Source organism: Heptranchias perlo, chromosome 25 (genome assembly GCF_035084215.1).
Source record: "Heptranchias perlo isolate sHepPer1 chromosome 25, sHepPer1.hap1, whole genome shotgun sequence".
NCBI classification, from domain to species: domain Eukaryota; kingdom Metazoa; phylum Chordata; class Chondrichthyes; order Hexanchiformes; family Hexanchidae; genus Heptranchias; species Heptranchias perlo.
In genome coordinates, this window is record NC_090349.1 from 46,939,168 (window position 1) to 46,953,643 (window position 14,476).

The 14,476-nt window shown below is 45.8% G+C and overlaps 1 protein-coding gene across 2 annotated transcripts in view; it reads left to right on the forward strand.

Annotated features, from left to right (window-relative positions):
* dnah10 (dynein axonemal heavy chain 10) overlaps nt 1-14,476 on the forward strand; it is a 248,394-nt gene that overhangs the window by 78,054 nt on the left and 155,864 nt on the right. For both annotated transcript variants that reach the window (XR_010967225.1, XM_068006240.1), the window contains exons 22-25: nt 7,540-7,656; nt 9,434-9,536; nt 11,832-12,010; nt 13,843-14,054. Coding sequence is in view for 1 of the 2 variants with exons in the window: in XM_068006240.1 (XP_067862341.1) it covers nt 7,540-7,656; nt 9,434-9,536; nt 11,832-12,010; nt 13,843-14,054 (611 nt within the window). In the remaining variant the exon portion in view is untranslated. The remainder of the gene's footprint in view (nt 1-7,539; nt 7,657-9,433; nt 9,537-11,831; nt 12,011-13,842; nt 14,055-14,476) is intronic.

Below are 14,476 nucleotides of genomic sequence, written 5' to 3' on the forward strand. Positions count from 1 at the left end.
CTCACTCATGCCTCTCTACTTTCTCCCCTTATAGGAGAAGAGATCCCAGAATGCACAGGAGAGGGCGAAGACTGGAGGGGGGGCCGCAACATCAGGTCATCCTCACGGACGCGGAGCAGGAGGATTTTGAAGTGAGCCGCACTCTCGAGTGCCTGTCCGTCGGGGACGCTGAGACTGCCAACCGACAAACAGCTGCTGACAGAACTTTAACATTCAGCACTCACAATAGCAATTGATGTTAATGTGCCTTGCCATCTTCAGCACCTCAACATCTGTCATCATGCTTAATATTGCCTTCTGTTCTCTTACAGGGCCTTCAGCGACTGCTGTGACGGCGGAGGGCGATTCCTCAGAGGACCTGCTGGCCTCTGAGGGGGCACCGTCACATCTGAGCGAGCCATCCACCAGTGCAGATACACACACCTCGGTGGGTCCCCGTCCGTGTGAGCATGAGCAGACACTGGTGGCAGGGGCAGCTGTGGAGAGTCCGTGTCGGTGGGAGCAATCTTCTCCAGGCTCTGCCCAGCTGGACACAGATGCTGAACCCTGGGGGCCATCTATGAAAAGGAGAATGATCGAGGGGCAGCAGCACATTTGCAAGGTGCTGGAACAGGTGCCACGCGCACTCTCCACAATCGCGCAGAGGATGGAGGAGTCCAACTGGCTCGAGGTGGCAGAGGAGGTCACCTGCATCACCAACGTATCGCCCACCTGCATACAGTGCAGGAGGCGCTGCAATGACCTAAGTAGGTCAGCCAAAGTGAGTACACTTACTCATTCCCCTACACTCCGTCTGCCACATCACCGCCCCCACCCCACATCTCCTTCTGCACAGCCAACACTACTCTGTCACATCACTCCTCACACCCACTCAAACCTCATCCTCATCTTACCTGCACTTACTCACCTCGCCAGTACTCATCCCACCACTACCACTCAACCCAATCCTCATACAATCTCATGGCTCTATCTCATACTCACCCTCTCGTGCATCTCTTTCACGGTCAGCCTCACTCAACCTGCCACTACCTGTGCTGCAGCCACAGGGCATGCATCAGATACGTGCAGTAGGAAGCGTAAGGCAAACGTGTCGTGAGCATGAAGGGGATGCACAAGGGTGTTTGAGGGTTTGTCACGGTTTTTACTTATATTTAATTTCTGACCAACTCACATTACATATTATATTGTCACCACTACTGCCACGTCTTTGCGAATCTTGTCTGGTTTGTGCAATAATGCCCTTTCCTGAGGATCACAATGAAGACCCACAACTGATGCCACCCATTGTGTCACTGCAGAGTGGGTGTAGGTGTATTTGCAGGGCTCTTTTGTGCAGATGACTGAGAGACGTCGGTGATGTCCCTGGTGGCACCCTGGAAGGATGCGGAGGAGAAGTTGTTGAGGGCAGTGGTGACGTTGACAGCGACAGGTAAGAAGATGGTGCTCGGGCCAGCCGGGAGCAGCTCGGCATGAAGGAGGCTGCAGATATCCACGACTGCATGTCGAGTGACTCTGAGCCTCCGTGTGCACTGCTGCTCAGAGAGGTCCAGGAAGCTGAGCCTCGGTCTGTTGACCCTGTGACGAGGGTAGTGCCTTCTGCGACGCATCTCTCTCTGCCATTGCCCTCCCTCCTGCTGTGCAGGTGGATGTGTCACAGCACTGTGTTGTGGAGCTCCACGTGTCAGAGGTGGACGGCGTGGCCGGCGAGGCTGGTGATGCTGTTCGCCCTGCGAGGAGGTCATGACTGCAGCTACGGTGGCTCCCATCCGGAAGATGTACATCTGAGGGGGTCCGCAAGGTTGCTACATGTGTCTGGACACCGGGGTAAGTGTGCAAGTTTGTGAATTTTGTTGTTAGGAGGAGGTGGTGGAGGCCAAACTTTGTCCCAAGTGACAGAGTGGCCTCCTGCAATGAGTGAGGGTCTCCCCGCCCCCACCTGTCAAATGGACCAGTACGGAAACAGTCCCAGTTGTTTGCAAAATCCCACCCCTCCTAAAATATTATGTTAATCACGTCTGTAAACGACCTGAAATACCTAAATAAATACCTTAAGTGGCACCCCGCTGGCTTTAATTGCCATGAACGCATCAGTGGGAAACGCGGAAGTGAGCGGGTTGGAGGCGGGCTCCCGACCCGCCCTGGGAATCCCCGATTTTTGCAGCCCCCCCGCCACCAACGCACCCTCTCGGGGGTGCGAAAATCGAGCCCTATGTCTCTATTTATAAAGCCCAGGATCCTGTATGCTTTTTTAACAGCTTTCTCAACCTGCCCTGTCACCTTCAACGATTTGTGCGCCTATACCCCCAGATCTCTCTGTTCCTGTACCCCCTTTACAGTTTTGCTTTCTAGTTTGTATTACCTCTCCTCGTTCTTCCTACCGAAATGTTTCCCTTCGGTAGGAAGAATTGGAGAACTATTTCTAAAGAGTAGAAAAGGATACAGGGAAGTGGGACGAGAGTAGATAGCCAGTTAAGGAGCTAGCACAGGCATAGGCACAGTAGGCCGAATGGTCTCCTGAGTTATAACTTTGAGGATTCTATAATAGTGTTTTAAAATCAAATCCTAGCTCCAAATTATGATTAAGTGAGTGAATCTTCATTGTGAATACATTCTCTAGGATGAGATCCTCTAAATAGAGTGATCAAAATAGTTTTAAACAGCTTCCTTTTGAATCAATAAAGCAACTGGGGAAAGTGAGTTGCAAGCACTGCTCTGATTTGTATTTGGTGTGATGTGCACCTCAGAGCTAACATCAGTTCTTTCCTGTTTATGTTTAACTGAGAGATGACGGAGTCTAGAATAAATGCCCTGTGTGAGTGAACAACCCTCTGACTGGGCAAGAACTAAACAAAGTCATTAGTGATGTTCACAATGTCTAGATGAGAAAAACCAGTTTGTGAACCTGTAACAGCCTTTTCTGATGGATGAATAGGGAAACAGTGCAGGCATCCATAGTGAAAGTTTCAAAGGAAGCTACTATAGGTCTGAGTGGAAGTCAATACTTAAATGTGCTCACTTACTAAACGCACTGAACAAGCAAAGGCTTCCTGCTGGAAAATGAATGCACCTATTTCCTTTAAATACTGATTTATGACCACAATAATGAATTTATATCATTAGAAAACGGATAAGTTAAAAATAACGAGCACAACTGCACTAATGGCTTAGTGACTTTATTAAATGGGTCGCTGGGCCATACAGACCAGAATTCCTAGATTTGACATCTAGCCTGTGCTGAACTAGCTGATCTCAGCCGGGGAAAATTGGCCTTGGTGTCCCTGATCGATATTTTTTAAAATTCATTCAAGGGATACGGGCATCGCTGGCAAGGCTTGAGAAGGTGGTGGTGAGCCGCCTTCTTGAACCACTGCAGTCCGTGTGGTGAAGGTTCTCCCACAGTGCTGTTAGGTCGGGAGTTCCCAGGATTTTGACCCAGCGATGATTCAGCAACTCCTGAGAGTTGCACGTGTGTGGAGCAAAAGCAAAAAAAAATGCAGATGCTGGAAATCTGAAACAAAAAACAGGAAATGCTGCAAACACTCAGCAGGTCAGACAGCATTTGTGGAGAGAAGGGCCTAACGTTTAAACACCTTAACGTTTCGGTGCATATATTTTGAAGAAGGGTCCGTGCCTGACCTGTTGAGTGTTTCCAGCATTTTCTCTTTTGTTTCACGTGTGTGTGGACATTTGGTGAGGATAAGATCAGGTTCAGCTGTGTTGTCCCCGATGCTTGAATCATCTGCTGATTCAAAATTCAGATATGAAAAGTGGCCACTTGGACAGGGTGCTTGAATTTACAGGCACCATCAGCGATTAACCTCAGGATGTCACTATTTACAGGCACCATCAGCGATTAACCTCAGGATGTCACTATTTACAGGCACCATCAGCGATTAACCTCAGGATGTCACTATTTACAGGCACCATCAGCGATTAACCTCAGGATGTCACTATTTACAGGCACCAACAGCGATTAACCTCAGGATGTCACTATTTACAGGCACCATCAGCGATTAACCTCAGGATGTCACTATTTACAGGCACCAACAGCGATTAACCTCAGGATGTCACTATTTACAGGCACCAACAGCGATTAACCTACGGATGTCACTATTTACAGGCACCATCAGCGATTAACCTCAGGATGTCACTATTTACAGGCACCATCAGCGATTAACCTCAGGATGTCACTATTTACAGGCACCAACAGCGATTAACTTCAGGATGTCACTATTTACAGGCACCAACAGCGATTAACCTCAGGATGTCACTATTTACAGGCACCAACAGCGATTAACCTCAGGATGTCACTATTTACAGGCACCACCAGCAATTAACCTCAGGATGTCACTATTTACAGGCACCAACAGCGATTAGCCTCAGGATGTCACTATTTACAGGCACCAACAACAATTAACCCCCGGATGTCACTATTTACAGGCACCAACAGCGATTAACCTCAGGATGTCACTATTTACAGGCACCAACAGCGATTAACCTCAGGATGTCACTATTTACAGGCACCAACAGCGATTAACCTTAGGATGTCACTATTTACAGGCACCAACAGCGATTAACCTCAGGATGTCACTATTTACAGGCTCCAACAGCGATTAACCTCAGGATGTCACTATTTACAGGCACCAACAGCGATTAACCCCAGGATGTCACTATTTACAGGCACCAACAGCGATTAACCTCAGGATGTCACTATTTACAGGCACCAACAGCGATTAGCCTCAGGATGTCACTATTTACAGGCACCACCAGCGATTAACCTCAGGATGTCACTATTTACAGGCACCAACAGCGATTAACCTCAGGATGTCACTATTTACAGGCACCAACAGCGATTAACCTCAGGATGTCACTATTTACAGGCACCAACAGCGATTAACCTCAGGATGTCACTATTTACAGGCACCACCAGCAATTAACCTCAGGATGTCACTATTTACAGGCACCAACAGCGATTAGCCTCAGGATGTCACTATTTACAGGCACCAAAAGCGATTAACCTCAGGATGTCACTATTTACAGGCACCAAAAGCGATTAACCTCAGGATGTCACTATTTACAGGCACCACCAGCAATTAACCCCAGGATGTCACTATTTACAGGCACCAAAAGCGATTAACCTCAGGATGTCACTATTTACAGGCACCAAAAGCGATTAACCTCAGGATGTCACTATTTACAGGCACCAAAAGCGATTAACCTCAGGATGTCACTATTTACAGGCACCAAAAGCGATTAACCCCAGGATGTCACTATTTACAGGCACCAACAGCGATTAACCTCAGGATGTCACTATTTACAGGCACCAACAGCGATTAACCTCAGGATGTCACTATTTACAGGCACCAACAGCGATTAACCTCAGGATGTCACTATTTACAGGCACCAACAACAATTAACCTCCGGAAGTCTCTATTTACAGGCCAGTTGAAACACAACAGCACCATAGCAGCAGAACACGAACAAAGACGGACAGGAAAACACCCTCTGGTCCATCCAGCCTGTCCCACACAACTGCGATGCCTTGTGCATCACAATATATGCACTCCCCACCCCACTCAAAACCACGTGATCTCCTGGGAGAGGCGAAAACCCAGGCCAATTAGGGGGGAAAAAAATCTGGGAAATTCCTCTCTAACCCCCCCCCCAATGCGATCGAAACTAGCCCAGGAGACCACCCTGACCCTGATAATTCTATACATTACCTACCCTTTGTGCGAGGTGATCTCTGCCCCAGCCAGAAACAGGCCCAGCTCTCGCTTGAAGTAATTCAGCGAATCGGTGTCCACTGTACGAACTGGCAGCCTGTCCAAGCGGCCCACTATTCTCTGGGAAAAGAATCACGTCCTGGCATTGAACCTCGATCTGGCCTATTACAACTTAAAATTGTGATCCCTGGCGCTCCCTAACCTATTTAATTGGAGCAAACTGTAAACTGGAACACAATCTATTCCCTTCATCATCTTATAAATCTTGATCAGATCAGCCCTAAGTCTACACTTCTCTAAAGTGTAGAATCCCAGCTCTTTTAGCCTATCTTGATAACTAAGATGTTTCAAACTGGGAACTAGTTTAGTCGCCCTCCTCTGCACCCTTTCCAAAGCCTCAATATCACCCACCATGCGAGACAACTAAAACTGGGCACAGTATTCCAAGGTCTTGTGCGAGGACAAAATAGTATATTTAGTCTTATAGTCAATTGTCCTATAAATGCACCCCAGCACTCTATTCGCTTTAGCTATATTTCACGGCATTATTCATGAATCTTTAAAGATCTATGCACTCGAATGCCCAGAGCTCTTTCTTTCTCCACCTGCTCTATTGCCCTGCCCACACACTATGTTGATATGATGTACAGGACATGGTACAATGCTGGTGTCATTTCAAAGCAGCATGCCATCTGATTTATTGTGAGGAATGCTAACGTCAATGTTTTTTATTATCAGAGCGTTTTCTCATGCTATTATGTCCATTAAATTTTTTCTGTCCATGTTTGAATTGTTTCTGTAACACTTTTTGATATATATTAATGGCCTGGTCTTGGGCATACAGGGTATAATTTCAAAGTTTGCAGATGACATAATGTAGTAAACAGTGTGGAGGATAGTAACAGACTTCAGGATCACATAGACAGAATGGTGAAATGGGCAGATGAAATTTAACGCAGAGAAGTGTGAAGTGATACATTTTGATAGGAAGAACAAGGAGAAGCAATATCAACTAAAGAAGAATGCAGGAACAGAGAGACTGGGGGTGTATGTACACAAAGCTTTGAAGGTGGCAGGACAAATTGAGAAGGCCATCAAAAAAGCATACAGGATCCTTGGCTTTATAAATAGAGGCATAGAGTACAAAAGTAAGGAAGTTATGCTAAACCTTTATAAAACACTGGTTAGGCCACAGCTGGAGTATTGTGTTCAATTCTGGGCACCGCACTTTAGGAAGGATGTCAAGGCCTTGGAGACGGTGCAGAAGAAATTCACAAGAATGGTACCAGGGATGAGGGACTTCAGTTATGTGGATAGGCTGGAGAAGCTGGGCTTGTTCTCCTTAGAGCAGAGAAGGTTAAGAGGAAATTCGATAGAGGGGTTCAAAATCATTAACGGTTTTGATAGAGTAAGTAAGGAAAACTGTTTCCAGTGACAGACAGCTTGGTAACCAGAGGACACAGATTTAAGATGATTGGCAAAAGAATCAAAGGCGACAAGAGGAAACATTTTTTTACAGGGTGAGTTGTTATGATCCGGAATGCGCTGCCTGAAAGGGAGGTGGAAGTAGATTCAATAGTAACTTTCAAAAGAGAATTGACTAAATACTTGAAGGGAAAAAATTACAGGGCTATGGGGAAGGAACAGGGGAGTGGGACTAACATTTAATAACTTTTTCAAAGAGCCGGCACAGGCACGATGGGCTGAATGCCCTCCCTCTTTGTTGTACCATACTATGATACTATCTTTGACACTCTCAGCAGATCATTTTTTTAATGACGCACACGTTTCTTAATTTTTTTTTTCTCATCAGACTACAGAAGACGAGAAACTGTTGCAACAGAATATTAAGATGGTCTGGGATAATCTCTTTGATGAGTCACGTAAGATTGACCGTAGTCTGGGCACTGTAAAGAAGAAGTTCACAAAGGTAATAGATATCACTGTTCATTCATTCCCTGTACTTTGTTATCCATGCCTTTGTTACCTTTAGACTCAACTATTCCAATGCTTTCCTGGTCGGTCTCCCATCTTCCACCATGCGTAAACTTGAGCTCATCCAAAACTCTGCTGCCTGTATCCTAACTCGCACCAAGTCCCATTCATCCATCACCCCTGTGCTCGCTGACCTACGTGGGCTCCCGGTCTGGGAATGCCTCGATTTTAAATTCTCATCCTTGTTTTCAGTTCCCTCCATGGCCTCGCCCCTCCCTATCTCCGTAACCTTCTCCAGCCTTACAACCCTCCGAGATCTCTGCTCCTCCAATTCTGGCCTCTTGCCCATCCACGATTTTAAGCGCTGCATCATTGGCGGCCGTGCCTTCAGCTGCCTAGGCTCTAAGCTCTGGAATTCCCTCCCTAAACCTCTCCGCCTCTTCACCTCTCTCTCCTCCTTTAAGACGCTTCTTAAAACCTTCTTCTTTAACCAAGCTTTTGATCACCTGTCCTAATACCTTCTTATGTGGCTCAGAGTCAAATATTGTTTGATAATGCTCCTGTGAAGCACCTTGGGTCGTTTTACGATGTTAAAGGCGCTATATAAATGCAAGTAGTTGTTGATGTTGAACTGGTGTATAAAGTGCCAATATATCCTGATGATTTTCTTGTTACAAACCAGTTATTAAAACATTTGTGGAAACAAATTTAGAACTTATAAAGAAAGGACTTGCATCTCTATAGCCACTTGCATATCCTCAGGACATCCCAAAGTGCTTGAAAAGTACTTCATTAATCTCCAGGACACTGCTGTGAGCAACTTGGGAGAAAAGTCATAGCGACATTAAAAAAAGTTGTATTTTTTTCATTTTCTTTGAACACTTTTGTTTATTAGTTAAAAAGATATTGGAGCTGTGAAACAGGCAGTTTGACTGTGGTTGGAGATGGAAGGTGTGATGAAACCTCCAGGAATACGTCCAACCAGAGTTGCCAACCCAACCCCATCCACCCTCTTAAAATCCCTCACTTTCCAAGACTTTTGCCAAGTTCCTTCATAAGTCACTGCCCCTACCATCATCCAACTCCCAAAAGTTGTGCATACACGAAATGAGCTCTATACTCTGTGATCAAGCTGTCTTTACTTTCATCAGCAACATTCACCAAATAGTGCCAACAAAATCCCTTCTCCCTTTCTACAACTACTGCTTAACACCATGATTCAACTTTTCCCAGCAAATTTACTTACTCTAGTTCCCAATCTACTGCTCCTACCAAATGCTCCCTTAGTGAGATGAATTAAATAGAAATTATAACACAGAAACAGGCCATTCAGCCCCACCAGTCCGTGTTGGTGTGTAACTGCCACATGAGCAGTAGTCCTAATCCCATGTGCCTGCTCTGTTCCACATGTCCCCTCATTGATGTTGAACAGGTGTTTTATTTATTATTTGTTCTTGGGATGTGGGTGTCACTGGCAAGGCTGGTATTTATTGCCCATCTCTAGTTGCCCTGAGAAGGCAGTGATGGGCCTTCTCTGTGAACCACTGAATCCTTGTGGTGTCAATGCTCCCACAGTGGTGTGAGCCCTGGAATTCCAGGATGTTGGTCCAGCAACAATGAATGCAGTTATTTCAGATTTCATTGTGCTTTCAGACATGCCAGTTGGGATATACTTTTGTTTATTCCCTGGTGTTAATTCTATACTTAGTGAGCCTTAGTGTTATCTTGATCAAGTAAGAATATATAAAATATTTCTCATTGTTGGCTTTCAGACCACCAAACAAGAGACTGAAGAGTTTGCAGAAAATCTTGCTGTTTTTGCAGCAAGATTCCGCCTGGAAGGCCCAGGTTCTGTGGGGGACGACCTGGATACAGGTTAGAAAAACTGTGCAGGCGAACAATGAATCTTTCTTTCATACGTAAACCAAAAAATTTTAAGGGTCATTTAAACATTCTTACAATTTCATGTTGTATTACTCCCTGCAGTAACAATTTGATATCTGCCACCTGTGAAAGGAAAGCTTTGTAGGAAATGCAGACTAAATTTAAGGAAAAATTTAGTACACCCAAGATTGTGAATACATTTTCTTCATAGCTTCTTAAAAATTGAAATACTAACATCTAGCAATTTAGTACATTTCAAATTTGACAACACATATTACACAACTAATTTTCCAAAAGTCTTAATGTACCAACTTTGTGACTAACTTGGGAATTTTCACAAGCTTGTTAGTTTCAAAAAGTTCACTGACGGTGAATTTCAGGCAGTCTCATGTCTGAATCTTAATATGAAAGCAAAACACAAATGTCATGGATGACACCAGGGAATCAGTTGGAACTCAATATCCAGTTCATGTGACCAAACCCTCAGGACACGTGGCAAGGGCAATTAGGGATGGGCAATAAATGCCGGCCTCGCCAGCGACGCCCACATCCCATGAACGAATAAAAAAAAAGTGCTGTGAGCAGGGATTGTCTGTAACTTAGGCTGCCAGAGGGAGGTATGAAAATGGCAGGATTTTCTGAATCTGCAAGTCATGAAGTGATGCATGCTCATTTATTACCTCCTGACCTCCTGACCTCCTGGGTAAAGACAGGCCTCGAGTGGAAGGATGCTACAAGGCTGATAGTGAGCGTGTTTATCCTTCTGATATCACAAAACCTTTGAACATGGACCCCATAATTGAGTTCAGTTCAGTTTCTTTACTTGGATTTTCAGCACAGAAATAGGTCATTCAGCCCAACTGGTCTATGCTGCTGTTTAGCTCCACAGGAGCCTCGTCCCTCCTACTTCATTTTTTAAAAATTCGTTCGTGGGATGTGGGCGTCGCTGGCGAGGCTGGCATTTATTGCCCATCCCTAATTGCCCATGAGAAGGTGGTGGTGAGCCGCCTTCTTGAACCACTGCAGTCCGTGCAGTGAAGGTTCTCCCACAGTGCTGTTAGGAAGGGAGTCCAGGATTTTGACCCAGTGACGTTGAAGGAACGGCGATATATTTCCAAGTCAGGATGGTGTGTGACTTGGAGGGGAACGTGCAGGTGGTGTTGTTCCCATGTGCCTGCTGCTCTTGTCCTTCTAGGTGGTAGAGGTCGCAGGTTTGGGAAGTGCTGTTGAAGAAGTCTTGGCGAGTTGCTGCAGTGCATCCTGTGGATGGTACACACTGCAACCACAGTGCGCCGGTGGTGAAGGGAGTGAACGTCTAGGGTGGTGAATGGGGTGCCAATCAAGCGGGCTGCTTTGTACTGGATGGTGTCGAGCTTCTTGAGTGTTATTGGAGCAGCACTCATCCAGGCTAGTGGAGAGTATTCCATCACACTCCTGACTTGTGCCTTGTAGATGGTGGAAAGGCTTTGGGGAGTCAGGAGGTGAGTCACTCGCCACAGAATACCCAGCCTCTGACCTGCTCTTGTAGCCGCAGTATTTATATGGCTGGTCCAGTTGAGTTTCTGGTCAATGGTGACCCGCAGGATGTTGACGGTGGTGGATTCGGCGATGGTAATGCCATTGAATGTCAAAGGGAGGTGGTTAGACTGTCTCTTGTCGGAGATGGTCATTGCCTGGCACTTGTCTGGCACGAATGTTAGTTGCCACTTATCAGCCCAAGCCTGGATGTTGTCCAGGTCTTGCTGCATGCGGGCTCGGACTGCTTCATTATCTGAGGGGTTTTGAATGGAACTGAACACTGTGCAACCATCAGCGAACATCCCCATTTCTGACCTTATGATGGAAGGAAGGTCTTTGATGAAGCAGCTGAAGATGGCTGGTCCAAGGACACTGCCCTGAGGAACTCCTGCAGCAATGTCCTGGGGTTGAGATGATTGACCTCCAACAACCACTACTATCTTCCTTTGTGCTAGGTATGACCCCAGCCACTGGAGAGTTTCCCCCGATTCCCATTGACTTCAATTTTACTCGGGCTTCTTGGTGCCACACTCGGTCAAATGCTGCCTTGATATCAAGGGCAGTCACTCTCACCTCACCTCTGGAATTCAGCTCTTTTGTCCATGTTTGGACCAAGGCTGTAATGAGGACCACCTCACCACCTCAACCTATCAGCATAACCTTCTATTCCTTTCTCCCTCATATGTTTATCTAGCTTCCCCTTTGTACAGTAGAAAAGCTGTAAATATGACTCTGATTTTTGTTTTTGTTCTTCATTGTTTATTGTAGGGCTTGAGATCTTGGGCAGATTTGAAAATGAGGTGGATGAGTTTGAGAAAAATCGTCAAGAACTGGCAAACGCTGAAAAGCTTTTTGATCTATCGATTACAATGCACCCTGAGCTAATGGCACTTCAGAAGGAACTAAAAGGCTTGCGACAGATATATGACATTTACAAGGCACAGCGGGTATGTTTATACAGCCTATTGAATGTATTCAGATTGTATTTAAAGTATCTGCTTTATCTGAAGAACTGTGGAGTGTGCAGCTATTGTATAAGGCTCGCTGATTGGGACAATCTGTTGTGCATGAAACCCCTGGAGTTTCAAGCAGTTGTTCCTTGAGTGTAGTATGGTGCTGCCTGTCTGTGTACTCCCCCCCCCCCCCCCCCCAACAAATATTATCTCGGAATATAGCAATTTAAAAAAATATTCACTGTGAAGTTTTAGTGGGTGGCATCACATTGGTTCCTGACTCTGGTCAGCGAATCTGCTAAATAGTTGATCCACAGTGCTGTGGAGAGATTAAGTAGTTGCGGATGAAGTCAGGGGAGATTTATCACTGGGCCACTTTCATGCACCTCCTGACAACTGGATCAGGAGTAGCATTGAAAGTGGCATGCCATTACATCCCCCTCTGGAACACAGTTAGCATCAGGCCAAGCAGACAAGAAATATATGCAGTCGCACTTGACCCCAGCAGATTAATTTAGGTGTTGGGTTCTTAAACCCCCCCCTCCTTGTTATGATGTTTATTCTAATGTTTTTCTATGTCATGACAGACATCCCAGGACCTAATTCACCACCACCTCTCTCGACCCCCCCACTGCCTCTGATTTGTCACACTGCTTGTCAAATATGCGGTATTGGATGAGCAGAAATTTCCTCCAATTAAATATTGGAAAGATCAAAGCTATTGTTTCCGACCCCCACCACAAATTCCGCCCCCTGACCACTGACTCCATCCTCCTCCTTGGCAATTTTCTGAGGCTGAACCAGACTGTTCACGACCTCGGCATCCGATTTGACCCTGAGTTGAGCTTCTGGCCCAAATGTTCTCTCAATTACCAATCTACTTCCACTTCCCTAACATTGCCCGTTCCCGTCTCTGCCTCAGCCCATCTGCTGCTGAAACCCTCATCCATGCTTTTGTTTCCTCCAGACTTGACTATTCCAATGTTCTGCTGGTCGGCCTCCCATCTTCCACCCTCCATAACCTTGAGCTCATCCAAACCTCTGCTGCCCGTATCCTAACTCGTACCGAGTCCCGTTCACCCATCGCCCTTTGCTCGCTAACCTACATTGGCTCCTAGTCCAGCAACGCCTCGAATTTAAAATTCTCATCCTTGTGTTCAAATCCCACTTTGGCCTTGCCGTTCCCTATCTCTGTAATCTCCTCCAGTCCTGCAGCCCTCCAAGATCTCTGCGCTTCTCCAATTCTGGCCTCTTGCGTATCCCCGAATTTCATCGCTACACCATTGGCGGCCGTGCCTTCAGCTGCCTGGACCCTAAGCTCTGGAATTCCCTCCCTAAACCTCTCCGCCTCTCTACCTCTCTCTCCTTCCTTAAGACTCTCCTTAAAACCTACCTCTGTGACCAAGCTTTTGGTCACCTGTTCTAATATCTCTTTATGTGACTCGGTGTCAAGTTTTGTTTGATAATCACTCCTGTGAAGCGCCTTGGGATGTTTTATTACAGTAAAGGCGCTATATAAATGCAAGTTGTTGTTGTCCCTGCCCTTGCTGCTGCTTGTATTTTTTGTATGACTGCAAATTTATTATTGCAATTCAGTTATAGATTTTTTTTCAAAAAATAATATTTAACACATATTTGACATCAATTAACAGTCCAACTAAAATAACTTTTTCTTGAAACCTCTAAGCCCTGGTGAGGGCTGGAGTAGCACAACAGGGTTGGAGGTAGCAGTGTAAATTTTTCTTTGTACCAATGTTTTTTTTTTCTGGATAGGTTACCTGTGTAATAAAGTCCTTATAAATCAGGACCTGTTGTCATTTTTCTAGATTGCCAAAGAGGAATGGTCTGAGACTTTATGGGTGGATCTAAATGTACAGCAGCTTCAAGAAGGAATTGATGGGTTTTTGAAGACTTTCAGAAAGCTACCCAAAGAAGTCCGCACCCTCTCAGTCGGTTTCTATCTGGAATCTCAGATGAAAGAATTTAAGGAGTCCATTCCTTTATTATTGGACTTGAAAAATGAGGCATTAAGAGTGAGGTTAGTTTCATTAGCCTTTCCAGTTCAGAATGCTTTGTTGAAAATATAAACATTGATAAGTATTCCACTGTATCTCGAGCACTGCATTGTATCTCGGGCACTGCACTGTATCTCGGGCACTGCACTGTATCTTGGGCACTGCACTGTATCTTGGGCACTGCACTGTATCTCGGGCACTACACTGTATCTCGAGCACTGCACTGTATCTCGGGCACAGCACTGTATCTCGGGCACAGCTCTGTAGCTCGGGCATTGCACTGTAGCTCGAGCACTGCACTGTATCTCAAGTATACCACTGTATCTCAGGTATTGCAGTGTAGAATCATAGTATCATAGAACGGTTACAGCACAGGAGGAGGCCATTCAGCCCATCGAGTCCGTGCTGGTTCTCTGCAAGAGCAATCCAGCTAGTCCCACTCCCC